Genomic DNA, 15,928 nt, shown 5'->3' on the forward strand with positions numbered 1-15,928 from the left:
CGTTATGATAGGATCATTACTCTCATATTGATAATGTTCTCATAAAAATAGTATTTTTCGCTCTCTCATAATATTCTCATGAAGATAGTATTATTCTCATAATGATAGTAAAATAATAATCACATAATGATAATGTTCTCATAAAAATAATATTTTTCTCTTTCATAATATTCTCATGAGGATAGTATTATTCTCATAATGATTGTATTATTCTCATAATGATAATGTTCTTATAAAAATACTATTTTCTCTATCTCATTCTCATAAAAATAATAATATTGTTCTCATAATAATGTATTCTCATAATGTTCCTTTCTCTTTCATAATATATTCTCTCTTTCTCATAATGTTCTCATTAAAACAATTATATAAAATTTTTCTCTCATAACGGTTCTTCTCTCTCTCATAGGTATATAATATTTCTCTCTCTCTCTCTCTCTCTCTCTCTCTCTCTCTCCCTCTCTTATATGAACATATTTTTATATAAACTCATTTGGTCTCTCTTCCCATACTTATAGCTGAGCGCCATTAATCCCAGTCTTACTTTGACGACAGTAGCAACATACCCTTCTCGTGACATATAAAATTAAGTGATCTCATTTTCCTGTAAAATAATTATATAAAAAAACTGCGATTTCTAAATTTAATTGTAATATTTCCATCTATCAGTATGAATTTTAGATATTGTAAGTGTTATGTGCAAGTGGCTTTATTTTTCTGTAAAACAGTTATTTAAAAATTTGTATTTCTGCGTTTAATTTAATTGCAATATTTTCATCTGTAAATTTAGGCGCTATAAGTTTTGCGAGTTCTTGTAACATTATTATTTGAAAATTTCCGTATCTAATAAATTTGTGATATTTTCGTCTATTGTTAAGGATTTTAAATAGTTGAAAATTCAGTATTTAACTCTGGATTTCCATAAGAGTTCTTCTATTGTCAATAGACTGCTTATGATGTTAAATTTCAAGAATGTCTCTCAGAACTACTACTTGTATGAAACTGTAGCCTAAAATATTTGACTAGTTGTTTATGGAAATATCAGTTAAAGTTATTGATATAAATTGCTTCATGTGAATTCATGTTAATGATTTCAAGGATATTTTGAATATACGAAAGTATTGTTTCCTGATATTTAGTGATAATGAGTTTCAAAGATATTTTAAGTATAGAAGTGGACTGGTACACCGGTAGGGATCAAGTGGACACGTCCAGTAGGTGAGTTGTAAGTGGACATATCCGGTATGTCGGTAGAGATTAAGTGGACTCATCTAGTACGTCGATGTGATAGTGGACCTATACGGTACGACGGTAGGGATTAAGTGGACCCATCTAGGACGTTAGTGTGGTATATAGGTGATCTACTTGAGACGCGGGTAGGATATTTTTGACATCTTCTGAATCATGTTAAATTGTGTATTTCTGCCTTTCCTCATATGGTTTAAAATGCATTCAAAGCTTTTGAATTATGTTAAACTGTATGAGAATTTTGAATAGTTATCCATGTATGCTCTTCCTCATACTGTTTCAATATGCATTCTTTTGAAAAATATTTACATTTTCCAACTATGATTTTTAAGGATTATGACGATCACTTACTGAGTAGTCAAACTCATCAACTATTGTGAATTTTTTTCATTGTAATTGTAATGTTATTGTTCGTATGTACAGCAGGAGTGGCTTGGACGAAGTTTGTAGTCATGATTAAAATTCGCCTTTGTAACTTTTGTTTTATCAAAATTGTATATACATATAGACCTTCATGTTTATACAAGATGTAAGTAAACTTTGTACAAATTTGAAAAATTTTTAATGGAAAAATCGGTTTTGGTACAGTATAAGTGGAAATTCTGAATTTGTTCTATCTATAGTTTAAGTATAGGCTGTCTCAAGAATGTTAGTGTTATAAAACTTTGGGTGTGACAACTTCTCTATTTGACACATGTTTACTTATGTGTTTTTTATTATTGTTAAGTCCTTTGTGTGAAACATCACTGTAAATCTCGAATCCCCCACTTCCCGCAGGAATAGTTAAAATAGGTGCCGAAGTCAATCGAGCTTTTAATTCTTAAAAACTCTCCTCACATTCCTTTGTCCATTCAAATTTGACATTTTTCAATGTCAATCGTGTCAATGGAATCACAATTCGAGAGAATCCTTCTACAAATCTTATGTAGTATCCTGCCAGTCCCAAAAAGCTTTGGACTTTAGTCACATTACTTGGTTGCTTCCAATTAATCACAGTTTTAACCTTTGAAGGATCAACAGATAAACCTTCCTTTGATATGACATGACTTAAAAATGTCACTTGTTCTAACCAAAATTCACATTTACTTAGTTTGGCATACGACTCCTTTTCTCTTAATATTTGCAAAACCATTCTTACATGTTGCTCATGCTCTTGCCGATTCTTGGAATAAATTAGAATGTCATCAATGAATACTATAATAAACTTATCCAAAAAGGGCTTAAAGACTCAATTCATTAAATCTATAAATGTAGCTGGCGCATTGGTAAATCCGAAAGGCATAACTAAGAATTCATAATTTTAAGCTGATGGTACCCAGATCTGAGATTAATTTTTAAAAATACTTGTGATCCTTGTAATTGATAAAATAAATCATCGATTATAGGTAGTGGATACTTGTTCTTCACAGTCATCTGGTTTAATTGTCTATAGTCAATACACAATCTCATGGACCTATCTTTCTTTTTAACGAATAATAGGAGCACCCCAAGGTGACACACTAGGTTGGATGAAACCTTTATCTAATAATTCTTGCAATTGCTGTTTATGTTCCTTAAGGTCCACAGGTGCCATTCGGTAAGGGGCTTTAGAGATTGGGGCTGTCTCGGGGAGCAACTCAATGGAGAATTTAATTTCCTTGTCAGGTGGTAAACCTGGCAATTCTTCAGGAAACACATCAGGAAATTGTCGAACAACCGAAATGTTGTCCAAGTTCATCTTTTGTTTCTATCCTCTTTATCATAGGCAAGAAAGCCTTGACACCCTCTTTGAAGGAGTCAGTTAACCCGGATGGAAGAGATTAAATATGGTGGGGAGGCTTCCTTGACACCCTCTAATAAAATATCGGTTGATTCAGAATGCAATAGGTAACTATTTTCTTGTAGCAATAAATACTTGTATGGTAGGAAAAGAGCCAATCCATGCTTGAGATTACGTCAAAATCTTGAATTTCTAAAAGTATTAAATCCACCAACTATTCCTCTTCTTCTATCACTATTACACAAGATATGTATACTAGATTGGTAATAACTGAATTTCCGATAGGTTTGGCTACCTCTTAAATGTATTCCAATTGTTCCGTTTCTACTTTTAAGTGGAATGTAAAGTGTGGTGACATAAATGAATGAGTAGATCCAGGATCAATTAAAACTTGAGCTATATCTTGAAAGATAGTAAGAGTACCTTGAATCACTGATTTTGAAGCTTGGGCATCTTACGGGGTGATTGCAAATACTCTTCCTTTCATTTGGTGTTTTTGAGCTGCCTCACCATGCTTTGAATGCTGTTGCATTTGCATAATAGGACAATCTTTGATCTTGTGCCCCAGCTTCCCACATTTGAAAACAGACTCCAGTCTCCCAATAACAGGGCGTTACTCGATGCTTCTTCTTACATTTCTTACAAGGCTCTGGCGAGGTTGGAAATGATGCAAGCCTTGGCCTTTTGTTCGCCCTTTCTGATTGTTGCCAATTAGATTGTATGGGTCTAACCTGACTTTTCTGATTTTTCGTCTTTTGGTAATCTTCGCGGTCTTTTTCAACAATTTTGGCTCGATCCACAATCTCGGCATAAGTTCTTAATTTTAGGGCTAATATTCAGCCTCTGATGGCTAGTTTGAGGCCTCTTTCAAATTTTTTTCACCTTTCTTGTCTCATCGGTGACCATATGTGAGGCAAACCTGGCCAATTCGGTAAACTTGACCTCATACTGTGCTACCGTCCTGTTCCCTTGGACTAATTCCAGAAATTTCATTTCTTTATGATCTCAAATAAAATCTGGGAAGTACTTTTCATTGAATGTTTCTCGAAATGCTTCCCAAGTCAAATGTTTGTTTTCTAGGATCAGTACTCTTTTTGCGATGTGTCACCAATCTTGTGCTTCACCTTCCAATATCAAAATTGCCAAGGTGACCTTCTTATCATCAGGACATTCCATTACTTCAAATATTTTCTCTAATTGCATAATCCATCCATCGGCTTCTAGTGGATCTGTAGCCTGTAGCACCCTTAAAGGCAAGTGGATTTAATTTCTTAAATTGTTTGATATTACACCCATTATTTTTCGTAATTGACTGCCTAGGTGGATTGTTTTTCTCTATTTGATGCTGCATAATAGCAACCATATTCTCTAAGGCTTTTTGAATTCCCTCCATGCTAGCTCCAGTCATACGGGATCTTGACATCGCATTTGTCGGCTTATACAATAAGTATGAGTTAGAGTATATTCCTATTCAGATTTCCTAAGAATCCTAAACCTATTGCACTGATACCAAAAATTATCACACCCCAAGTTTTATGACACCAACATTTCTGACGTGTGATAGTCTATTCTTAAAGTATAAATAGAACAAATTCGGAATTTCTACTATATACTGCACAAAACTAAAATTTCTTCTTATATATTGCACAAGAGTATCAGATTTTCCATTTTGAAATTTTCAAATTTATATAAGTCTACTCACGACTTATATTAACATGAAGGCCTATATATATGCAATTTTGATTGAACAAAAGTTACAAAAAAAAATTTAACCATGACTACAGACTTCTTCTACTCTTGCTGTACATACGAACAATAAGGCTGCAATTATTTTGAAAAGAATTCACAGTAGTTTGATGAGTTTGGCTACTCAGTAAGTGACCATCATAATCATTAAAAATAATGATGGTTGGCAAATGTAAATATTTTCTAAAAGAATGCATATTGGAACAATATGAGGAAGAACATACATGGAGAACTGTTTCAAATTCTTTAATAGAAATACATAATTTAACATAATCCAAAAGATTTGATTGCATATTGAAACAATATGAGGAAGTGCATATATAAATCATTTAACAGGAATATATAGTTTAACATAATTTAAAGGATTTCACAAAGTACCCTACTGTGTCCCAAGTAGGTCACCTATATACCCCACCAGCGTCTTGGATGGGTCTACTTAAGCCCTACTGGCATACCAGATAGGTCCACTCATACCACACCGGTGTACTGGATGAGTCCACTTAATCCCTACTGGCGTACCGGATAGGTCCTCTTATACTTCACCAATATCCTGGATGAGTCTATTTAATCCCGACCAGCATACCGGATAGGTATATTTATACCTCACCGGGGTATTGGATGAGTCCATTTAATCCCTACTGGTGTACCGGATAGGTCCACTTATATACTTAAAGTATCTCTGAAACTTTTTAAACAGTAGGAAACAACAATGTCGCATGTTCACAATATCCTTAAAATTATTAACATGAATTCACATGAAGCAATCTATAGCAATCACTTTCACTGATATTTCTATAAATAACCAGTCAAATATTTTGGGCTCAATTTCTTAAATATAGTTTCAGAAAGGTAGTAGTTCTGAGAGACATTATTAAAAATTGAAATTTAACATGATAAGTAGTCTATTGACAATAGAAGAATTCTTATGGAAATCCAGAGTTAAATACTAAATATTCAACTATAAAAAATTCTTAATGATAGATAGAATTATTACAATTTGATTAAATGCAGAAATACCAGTTTTCATAATGTTACTTGTATGTAAAATTTATAGTGTCTAAAATTCATAACAATAAACATAACTATTACAATTTTATTTTACAGGGAAATAAGGTCACTTACACATAAAACTTACGGTATCTAAAATTCATAACAATAGACGAAAATATCACAATTTTATTAAAAGCGGAAATACCAATTTTCAAATAATGATTTTACAGGAAAATGAGATCACTTACACGTACGTCACTTTGAGAGGGATGTGTTGCTACTGTTGCCAGAGTAAGACCAAGATTACTGATGTTCAGCTAAAGGTATGGGAAGAGAGAGACCAAATGAGTTTATGTATGAGAAGAGGGAGCATAAAAAAAATGTTCATATTACAGGAAAGAGAAAAATATTATATTCTTATGAGAGAGAAATAATATATAATTATTTTATGACAACCATATGAGAGTGAGAGTCATTTGTTATTATGAGAACATCATTATGAGAATAATACTATTTTTATTAAAACATTATGAGAATAATATTCTCTTTATGAGAATTTTATGAGAGAAAAATCATTTGTTATGATAGAATCATCATGAGACATCATTATGAGAATAATACTATTTTTATGAAAACATTATGAGAATAATATTTTCTTTATGAGAATATTAAAGAAAAACCATTTATTATGAGAGAATCATCATGAGAACATCATTATGAGAATAGTACTATTTTTATGAAAACATTATGAGAATAATATTATCTTTATGAGAATATTAAAGAAAAATCATTTGTTATGAAAGAATTATGATGAGAACATCATTATGAGAATAATATTATCTTTATGAGAATATTATGAGAGAAAGAAAAATCATTTGTTATGAGAGATGAGAACATCATTATGAGAATAATATTATCTTTATGATGAGAAAGAAAAAAAAATCATTTGTTATGAGAGAGAAAAACTATTTATTATCAGAGGACAGTATGAGAGAGAGAGAACATAAAGAGAGAAAAAATTTTGTTGAGAGAGAGAGATAGGACTTACAAGAGAGAGAGAAGACCAACATGATTGGGTATGATGAGCTTATGAGGGGGAGAAAAGGTATTTGAAGTGAGAGAGAGCACTTCTCTAGTTGACACATGTTTACCTATGTGTCTTTTATTTTTGTTAATTCTTTAATTATATATGCCACCTCATGACACATCATCAAAATGATCGCTTCAAGATTGACACATTACTTCTTGCTTATAATTATCTTAATTAATTAATCTCTTTGGTTTAAAGATGTGGAAATGAAAAGTTTTTTAAAAGGATGGTCCCATGGTGTATTCATAACACAATGGACTTCCATTCAAAATTATTCCTTTATATAGGTATTTTGTATTAATTTTATTTTATTATTATTATTATCATTATCATTATGATTATTATTATTATTATTATTTTTCAGTTCTAAAAATTTAGGGTCATCACAGAAGATATCAACATTAACTCATTTGGGGGGCAGACAATACATATTTTAATGCCAAAATATTTATCTCTTAGAATATGTTCACTGTATTATATATTCATAATAAGGATTTACAATTGTTTTAAACCCCAGTTAACAAGATGCTGGGCAGTTGCTGTTTTGTACGAAATTCTGGTGCCTAATGTAATAAATGGCAAAAAGCCTAACGCAGGAGAGTGATTAGTTATAAAATTGATTCGTAGTGCAATCGTTAGCCAGGGAATGCGCCACTGCATTAAGACTCTCTCCAAGGGTGTCTAAAGGTGACTTCTAGGGAGCTGCAAATGTTGGCTATATGAGTCTACATTCCAAGGAAATGCCTCTAGTTTAGAAACCAAACACCTTCACTGATAAGTGAGGATCCCCATCTTATATCAGATGGTTTGAGCCCTTCTGGAAGGGATTTTTCCTCTATTGCTGTGGAGGAGGCAAACCCTATAGGCTTAGGGAAGGCTAGCAGTGAAGTGGCTAAGGGATCTCTGAATTTGCCTCATGTGCTGGTTCCCAGTTGCCATTAAATTCAATTTACTGGAGCTGCATCTGGGGTTAATCATTGGTCGAAGCAAGGTAATGTCACAGTGGTGGCTTGAGAGAGCTTTCCTATAAAGTGCACAACAGATATAGGTCAATGACTTCAGCTCTTAGCGATGACTAGCCTTCTGATATGTGACATTCTAATCTTTGCATTCCAAACATATGGTCCATAGCAAGGCCATCATGGAAGCCTGCAAAAGGAAGATGGGGTGATGCAAGCAAGGGAGTCGAGAAATGGGCCACAATCAGTTGGATCAACTCAGGTGTCACCCGACACTTGTCAAACAAGTTGAGGATGCGTAATTAACCTTCTCTCAAAACAAAAAAAAACAAAAGCAAGTTGAGGAATCATGATCGCACTTGCCTGGCAAAGGGCCTGTGTCGTTAAATATGCTCTATTGACTATGCATTCTCTTTGCACACGACGCCAGTTCATTAGGAGGATGCCTCTGAATGTTTTTGACAATGAACACCTTTTTGCTAATGTTGAACCTGGTAATAGCCTGAATATTTGAGGGAACCAGGACTGACCATGCCTTATTGGACATTGGTTGTGGCTCATTGCTAAACTGCAACTGGTTGTAAAAAGATGTCACTAAAGGGGATGGTTCTCGACCTTGTTGGGGTATGGATTGGCATACTTCCAACACTGATGTCTTTACTTCCTTCAGGCTCCTAAATCTCGCTTAGCATACCAGATGACCAGCAATGATTTGCTTAGATTGGCAAACAATGACCCTTGATCTGTTAATAGTGAAAGGAGGTTCCGAATCGAGCATCTGGTGAGCAGTCACCCCACCATCTATTCTTCCACATTCTAGCCTGAGATCCTGATTTATCCAAGAATCTGAGTCAGCTGAGAAAGCTTAGTTAGGTTGACCAGATTCCTTTCCACGCCCTTGATCATCGAGATATTAGCGACCCCTTGGGCAGCAAACTTGAGTCGTCGAGTCCCATATTTTTGTCCTATGACTTCCTTAACATGTTCACCTAAATGCCAAATCGCCCACCCCATTTTGCTAATGGTGCTGAGTTCATATCTTTTTTTCTCGTAATGCCCATGTCTCCCTATTTTTTGCCCTTGCAAGTTGTCTGCCAATTAACACAATGGAATTTGTGAGACGCACGCATCCTAGCCCATATGAAGTTCCTCATGAGACATTGGATTCTTTTTACAATGGTCATGGGCATTCTAAAAGAGACATATAATAGACAACGTTATTTGATAGGGTTGCTTTAGGGTTAGCCTGCCTCCGATGGATAATGTCCCTCTTTTCTAAGTTATCTCCTTTCTACCTATACAAAACACTATCCCATTGGGACGTGTAGACTTCTTGGCAAAGACAAAGACCAAGGTACTTATGGGGCTTGAGTCCACATGAAACCCCATTCTTTTTGCGAGGTAAGTATGGCACGATCCACACCCATTCTCATAAGTTTGGTCTTGCGAATATTTATTTTCATACTCCTATACTATTCAATCTTAAGAATAGCCACAGTTTGTCTGCATGCTAAGGAATTGGACATGGGAGATGTTTGGGCTTCTTTCAGAGCTTTGAAACCCTTGGACTTGGTTAGGGCTATCTGACGCAGTATAAAATTTACCAACAAACAACACTGATAAAAATAACCGTGTTTAAGAGAAAAAAAAAAATCGTGAAGGAAATCACAAAGGAAGAAAGAACAAAACATCTGAATACGAGTATTCCGGCACGGGCTGCCCATAAGCAAAGAAGGCAAAAAACACTCACAAAGGGCTCTCTCTCTCACTTTACACGATCTCAAAGATCACTTTTTTTCATTCATAAAATTCATCTCCTCAGTACATCATATGATCTTTCTTTTATAACTGCCACACCTTACAAAATACGTCCCTAGGAAAAAGCGAACTCCATAATCTTCAAGTGCAAAGGTGCAAAAGATAAGCACTATCCTAAAAGACTCATATCTAATATCCTATGAACTTCAACTCTATCAACTAGTCACGCACCAACGATTACCATTGTACTTGCAACTAATAACTTATCCAATCCATAAAAGAAAACTCCTATTTAAAACCCATAAGGATAACTAAAGATGACCTTCCTTTCCTACACGTCCAAACCCACAAGATAACTTTCCTAGAACTTTTCTAAAGAGAACCATCTAACCATCATATTCTTATTTCTAAAAAAAGAATAAATCTAATAGAAAATAAAAAGTCTACCCACATCTCGAGAATTAAAATTAATTAAAATATAAAAAAAAATTGTAGCAACCAGATTTTGAACTGCATTATTATCCTGGTTCACGATGGACCTGTTAAAAACCTCAGCTACTCTCTTGCAAACAAAAAAGGGAGCAGTGGGCCCCCTTGATGTAAGCCACTTGTGGTTTGGAAGAAACCTTGGGCGCTCGCTTAACCAGCAGCAAGAACTTCTGTTGAAATGCAGCCTTTGATCCAGGTTTGCCATTTCAAACTGAATCCCATGAGGTGTTGGACTTGACCCAAAATGTCCCAATCCACATGGTCATTTATTTAGGTTAAATACCGGGCTTTTTTAGGATGCTTGGTGGATATGCATTTATTTGCATTGAGTGTCCATCTGGAATTTGTCCATCTTTTGAGGAAATCCTACTATTGTGGACAAGCCTGAGCAGAGCGGCATGCACCTTTGAGAGGATTTCATAGGAGATATTCAACAAGTTGATGGACCTGAAGGCTCTCAGCTCTACTGCTGCTTCCGCTTTCAGAACTAAGGCAGTGATTGTTGAATTTATTCCCTATGAATGGTCCCTTCATGATAGAACTTTGAGAATATGGCTAGTATATCTGGGCTAGGATGTCCCAGAACCTATTGAATAGGACAACCATGAACCTTGTTGAGTTGTGGCCTCTCAAGGCCTTGACCTTAGCATTTTATAGCTCTTATTCATAGTGGAAGTGAGCGAAGAGCGATGTGATTCTATGATCTTGGTAATTGGGGACCAAGAGTGAGAAACCCCGTGTCATGAGGCTTGAGAATGAGAAGCGAGAGGGTTGAGGGTTACTTCTAATCAAGGTCTGATTGTTTTATGCGTCATAACAATGTCATGACCAGAGCCATAAGAAATCTGTGGATTTTATGATAAGAGCTTGAGTAATTATGAGAAATGACTATGTATAAGAAGGTTAGGCTTGTAGAGGACATAAGCCCAAATTCCTGATCTCGAACCTTCTCATGGCATGTGCCTACATAGTTGCAAATGGGAAGCCACTTTTTTATAGTTGATCCACTTAGAAGAGAAATACACATGTTCTGAGAGAGGACCCCTTCATCCACTAGAGTAGATTTTTTCTTAGGTGCACCTGTAATCCATTGGACCCTGAGAGTCCAGACCATGTATTGGGTAGACTTTGATAAGCCAAGCATGGGCTCCATAGACTGTGGGTGGGTCATTATGAGAAAGTGACTTTGGATTCCCGGTCTAGCCAAGTGGAGTGGTCTGTTACCTAATACATCTCATCCTAATTTCCCTTATTAATATTCTTATATGATGCCAAACTGAGTAAAAACGATGAGTAAGATTTGGGGCATTTTGAAGAATTTTTCTGGAGTAAAAATTAAGATTTGGAATTTGTTTTCGAGAAATGACACATGCGGACACACCCCTTATGGCCCATACGTGGCACCGAAGTGGCTAATGGGTTCCATGTGGCTACATGGTCCCACATCACCACTCTATAGGCATGACGTGGAGGTGACGTCAATGCCCTATGGTGGCCTATTTTGTCATTTGTGATTGTTCTTTAAAATGAGCTTTTAATATAAAACAATTTTGAGTAAATGGAGAGTTGAATTTCAGCACATGTTAAATGTGGGCACATGGTGTGATCCTCTAGAAGGGGTATAGGTTTTGATTGATATTATCGTTGAAACTCTAAGCCCTTTTGGAATAAGCTCATAATCAACTATCCTATGTAGCATCATGCGATTGGTTGCACATGCACACCTTGATGACTTGGATTTGGAGGGAAATTTCAAATTCAAATTGTTTCTACAAGGAAATCCTAATTCCATGAGGGGCAGGCCTCTACCTAGATTTCTCATGCTATTTAGTTGAGTTAGCATGGGTAATTATGGAAAACAAGTTGAATTTGATGTGAATTTGTGTTTCAAGTTTAGTGATGGAAATTTTGGAGTGACTTTAGGATTTATTGGGAGGATTAATCCCATCTACCCATCAAGATGGCATGATGAGCGATGAGTGGCTAGAATCAAGTCTTCTCTCATGCCATGGATGACTTGTGTCAAAGGCCTAGATTAACTCATCTAGAATCATCTACTAGACAAGCCTATAAATACTCTCCTTGATCACCCATTTGAGCACCTATTAATCCATAGTGTGGCATGCCCCCCTTAGGCCTCTCTCTCTCTCTCTCTCTCTCTCTCTCTCTCTCTCTCTCTCTCTCTCTTCATGTGAGTGAGTTTTTAGAGTAAAATAAGGAGTAGAGTATGATAATCAAGTAAGCGAAAGTGAGATTGCAGATCCATTAAAGCTTCATCTCAATCGTGGAGGTGAAACCCTTGCCCTATAGTGACTCAATTTTGGAGAATTCTTCTTTAAGTCATGCACCTATGGAGTCTTTCATTGCTGTAACTCCTCATTTGTAGCAAGGTATCATAGCCTATTACTTTCATATTTCATGAGAATTTGAGTTCAAATTGATACTACAGTATGAGTCTTTGATTCCTAGTTCTTTGATCACATTTTGGACATAATTTGACTGAGTTTTCTTATGTCTATCTGTGCACGGAAGGAATGAGGGGCTCCACTTAGAGTTTGAGGGGACCTCCATTCCGAAGCCAGTTTTGCCACGGTGTGCCCAACAACATCTAGCGGTCTCCCCTCTTGACTATACCCGCCAACAAAGGGATTGATTTCTCCGCAACTTTTGGATCCAAATCGGTCAATTAATTCACCTCCTAGATGTTTTAATTAGGTGAAATTCTAATGGGAAATTATGCGAAAATTTTCCTACACCTATACTACATATTTCATCACCAAATTTATGAGTAATTGGATACATTTCTCCCATGTTTTTCATTAGTATCTCTTGAGACTCTCCCTTGATGACAAGCGGCAAAAAATGTAGATAGCTTCGCATAGGATGATATTAAACTTGGCCAAGATCTTGGTGTTATTTGCCTAGTCATTCCATGGAATGCAACTATGTCCTTGTAAACCTGGCTCGAACTGTGACTTCCCATGATTACGATCTATTAAGCACTTGAGTATCATTGTGTTTGTATGTGAGATTGAGTTTTATGGAGTATATGTAATTTGGAATTGATGTACAATTTTGCGTTGTTTATATAGTGCTGAATTTTATAGCACTTGAGTTTTATGTGGATTGCACTCAATCTCTCTGTAGTTTTGTCTTTGTTAAGGGACCTAAATGAAGTTGTAATCCTTGGATAAAGTGTACGGATGTCCATAAGTGGCTGTAATTCTTGTGTCTATATGTTGTAATTGAGTTGTAACTTGAGTTTTTGAAGTTCATTCTAAGTGAAAATTTTAAGTCTTGTAACTTGGACTTGATTCCATACACTGTCAAATGCATCCGACCCAGGCTGGCTCAAGTCCACCACAACATTTTGAGTTTTCCGTTTTGGTAAAGGGTTTCTTTGCCATAGAGTTTGTTTGCTAGAGAGAAAACTAAAGATCACTCCAAGTTCTGCTCCAGGAAGGCTACTACAGAGGTGAACTTCCTTCGCAGATTATCCAAAAGTCTGCCGAAGCCTAGTGTAACTGGGTAAACCGTTATGGTAGGACAATTTGGCTAGGATTCTATGCCAAGTTCTCCCCTTGGCAAGACCTATTTCCCTGAACACTGCAAATTATGCATGCCTGGTTTCTAAGAGTGACCAAATTTCTGGCTAATGGCTCTGGTTATAGCTTAGAATTGCAATTTCTCTGGTCTCCTAGACAACTTGAGTTCCAACATACCCTCATGGGGGAGAGTTTTAAGGGGGAGGATGGGAGCACCTTCGGGAGTTTCTTTTGAGCTGTAAGACCTCAAGTTGGAAGCTGGCTTGAGAAGAGTGTTCTGGGTTCTCACATGTTGTGTTTGTCGAGATCCTCTTACTCTACCCTCTCGAGAGATTGGGTTATGAATTTGACGTTCAAGATATGATAAGTGTCCTTGAGAAAGTGGGGTTCATGCTTAACTCCAACATTTTAAAAATTGTGTTTTCCTGTTTCTAGAATTTCGTCTATTAGCGAATTACGTGTTGAGAGTTAATGTCCTCGTCTTCCCCTCTATTGCGTCTATGAATCATTGACACAATGCAAACTCCCTAACTCAATATGGAGTTGTTGACTCAATGTCGCTTCAGGAGACGTTCATTACGCACTTATGCTGCTTTGAGGCATGCTATATATGCAATTGAGATTATTTTGATAACGATGGTTCAAAGAATGCTAGCGATCAATACTGGGCATAAGCCATATTGGGTATACGCCACTTAAAACATGAGCTATTTGTGAAAGCATGAGTCATAGAAGGCATTAGCCACATAAGACAAGTACATAATATTGACCCTTCACCCTTGCAATCTTGAACTTCAGTTTAGTATCATTCCTTTAATAACATTGGACAAACATTTCACTCAGTGGTTTTTGGTGAAATAGACAGTATAGGTTTCATCGATGTTCATGAGCTATGTGATGATTAAACCCCCTTTTGGTCAGCTATACAGAGTTAACTACCCATAAGAATCTCACAGATGCTTCTACGGCACATAGTCGAGCAATTAGGCTAAGACGACCATGGTATCGGATGCCACATTAGTGACTTAGTTATTATGTATTAAGGACTAATTAGTCATTTCTCATTATACGCTACGATGGTGATGGAATATGCAAGCTAACTTGCATTAAGCCCAATTGATGCATGTCACCCCTCAAGGTGGCATTTCCAGTGCTACAATAAATTGTTTCCACAACAGAAAATTGCCGTGTATGGCATATTTGAGCATACAATCAAGACATATCTGTTGATGTTAAAGCATAATTTTTTGGGATCTCCAATCCCACCTGGCGATCCCCGCTCCTAAATCTCGCTCCAGCCCACAGGGATAGGGATCTTGAGATTTTAGAATTTTTGGATCAGAATCCCCACTATTAAGGATTTTGATCCCCGTGTTAAAGACCATACAACTAAACTGATGATTCTCTGTATTTATAGCCCACTAGCAATGTATTGTACTTTTAATGTAGTTGCATTGCTAGCTGCCCACAAATACAAAGTTGTTATTACTTTAAAGAATATATATGGTCCCGGAAAATATACTCTTAAGGTTGGGAGCAAGATCTCTAAATGGCTGGGATCTCAATCCCTGACATGCATTATACAGATGATGCTTCCTACCAAAGGGATCTCCTAGCCTTACAAGATCCTCTGCCTCCAATCCCTATCTTGCTCCTAATCTCATTCCGATCCTGCCAAACTATGGAAAGTGATACAAAAACCTCCCAGACACCCTTCAAATTTTCTCTAGGACCAACTACTCTCCAATTTACTTTGGTGAAACCACCACAGAGATCGCCTATTTCTTTGAATACTTCCATATTGCAGCCTTGAAGAGGGGTGGCTGAAGCTGTAATAACATGTTTTGTGAGAGTTTAGAGATCCTGAGGATCGCTGCCATTGATTCATGTGCACAGTAGCTTTGAAGAAAGTGGGGCTAGGGGAGTTCAGAGCACAGGCTAAATCTTCTCTGGATGTGATGGAGAAAAGATGGCTGTCTTTATGGGCCAAATGAGTGTGCAGACTTCCTTGAGACCGTATTTCTTAGCCCATTCATTGATTCTGTAAATGCCCTTTTGTGGAGGATGAAAGATACCCACAAGAGTCATCTTTCACAATGACTCTCTCTCTCCCCTATCATTTCCTCCTTTTGAAGGAGCAAGTCCGTGGTTTCATAGTACAGTAATCTGGATCTACTAGGGTTGGGGGTGCTGTATCTGTGATGGAGTTCCATACTATGTGATTTGCTAAGGAAAGAAGGGGGTATCAATGTTGGATAGAAAACATTGTCCTGGGAGGTTGTAATGGTCGGTGGTTTTTCGCCAACAGATGGTTTAGGTTGGATGAATTTGCCATATGGGTAAA

At 36.5% G+C, this 15,928-nt stretch overlaps 1 protein-coding gene across 6 annotated transcripts in view; it reads left to right on the top strand.

Moving 5' to 3' along the window:
• The window catches only part of LOC18425309 (Phosphoglycerate mutase family protein), a 78,127-nt gene that overhangs the window by 53,876 nt on the left and 8,323 nt on the right, over positions 1-15,928 (top strand). The window contains exon 7 of one of the 6 annotated variants that reach the window (XM_088863897.1): positions 5,974-6,328. The exons of 4 other annotated variants lie outside the window; for them this stretch is intronic. In XM_088863897.1, coding sequence (XP_088720023.1) covers positions 5,974-5,981 — 8 coding nt within the window. In that variant the 3' untranslated portion in view covers positions 5,982-6,328. Of the gene's footprint in view, positions 1-5,973; positions 6,329-15,928 lie in introns of those variants that run through there. One more of the 6 variants, XM_088863898.1, reaches the window with a different exon arrangement.

Source organism: Amborella trichopoda, chromosome 4 (assembly GCF_054954075.1).
Source record: "Amborella trichopoda isolate Santa Cruz 75 chromosome 4, AtrichopodaSantaCruz75HAP2 v2.0, whole genome shotgun sequence".
NCBI lineage: Eukaryota > Viridiplantae > Streptophyta > Magnoliopsida > Amborellales > Amborellaceae > Amborella > Amborella trichopoda.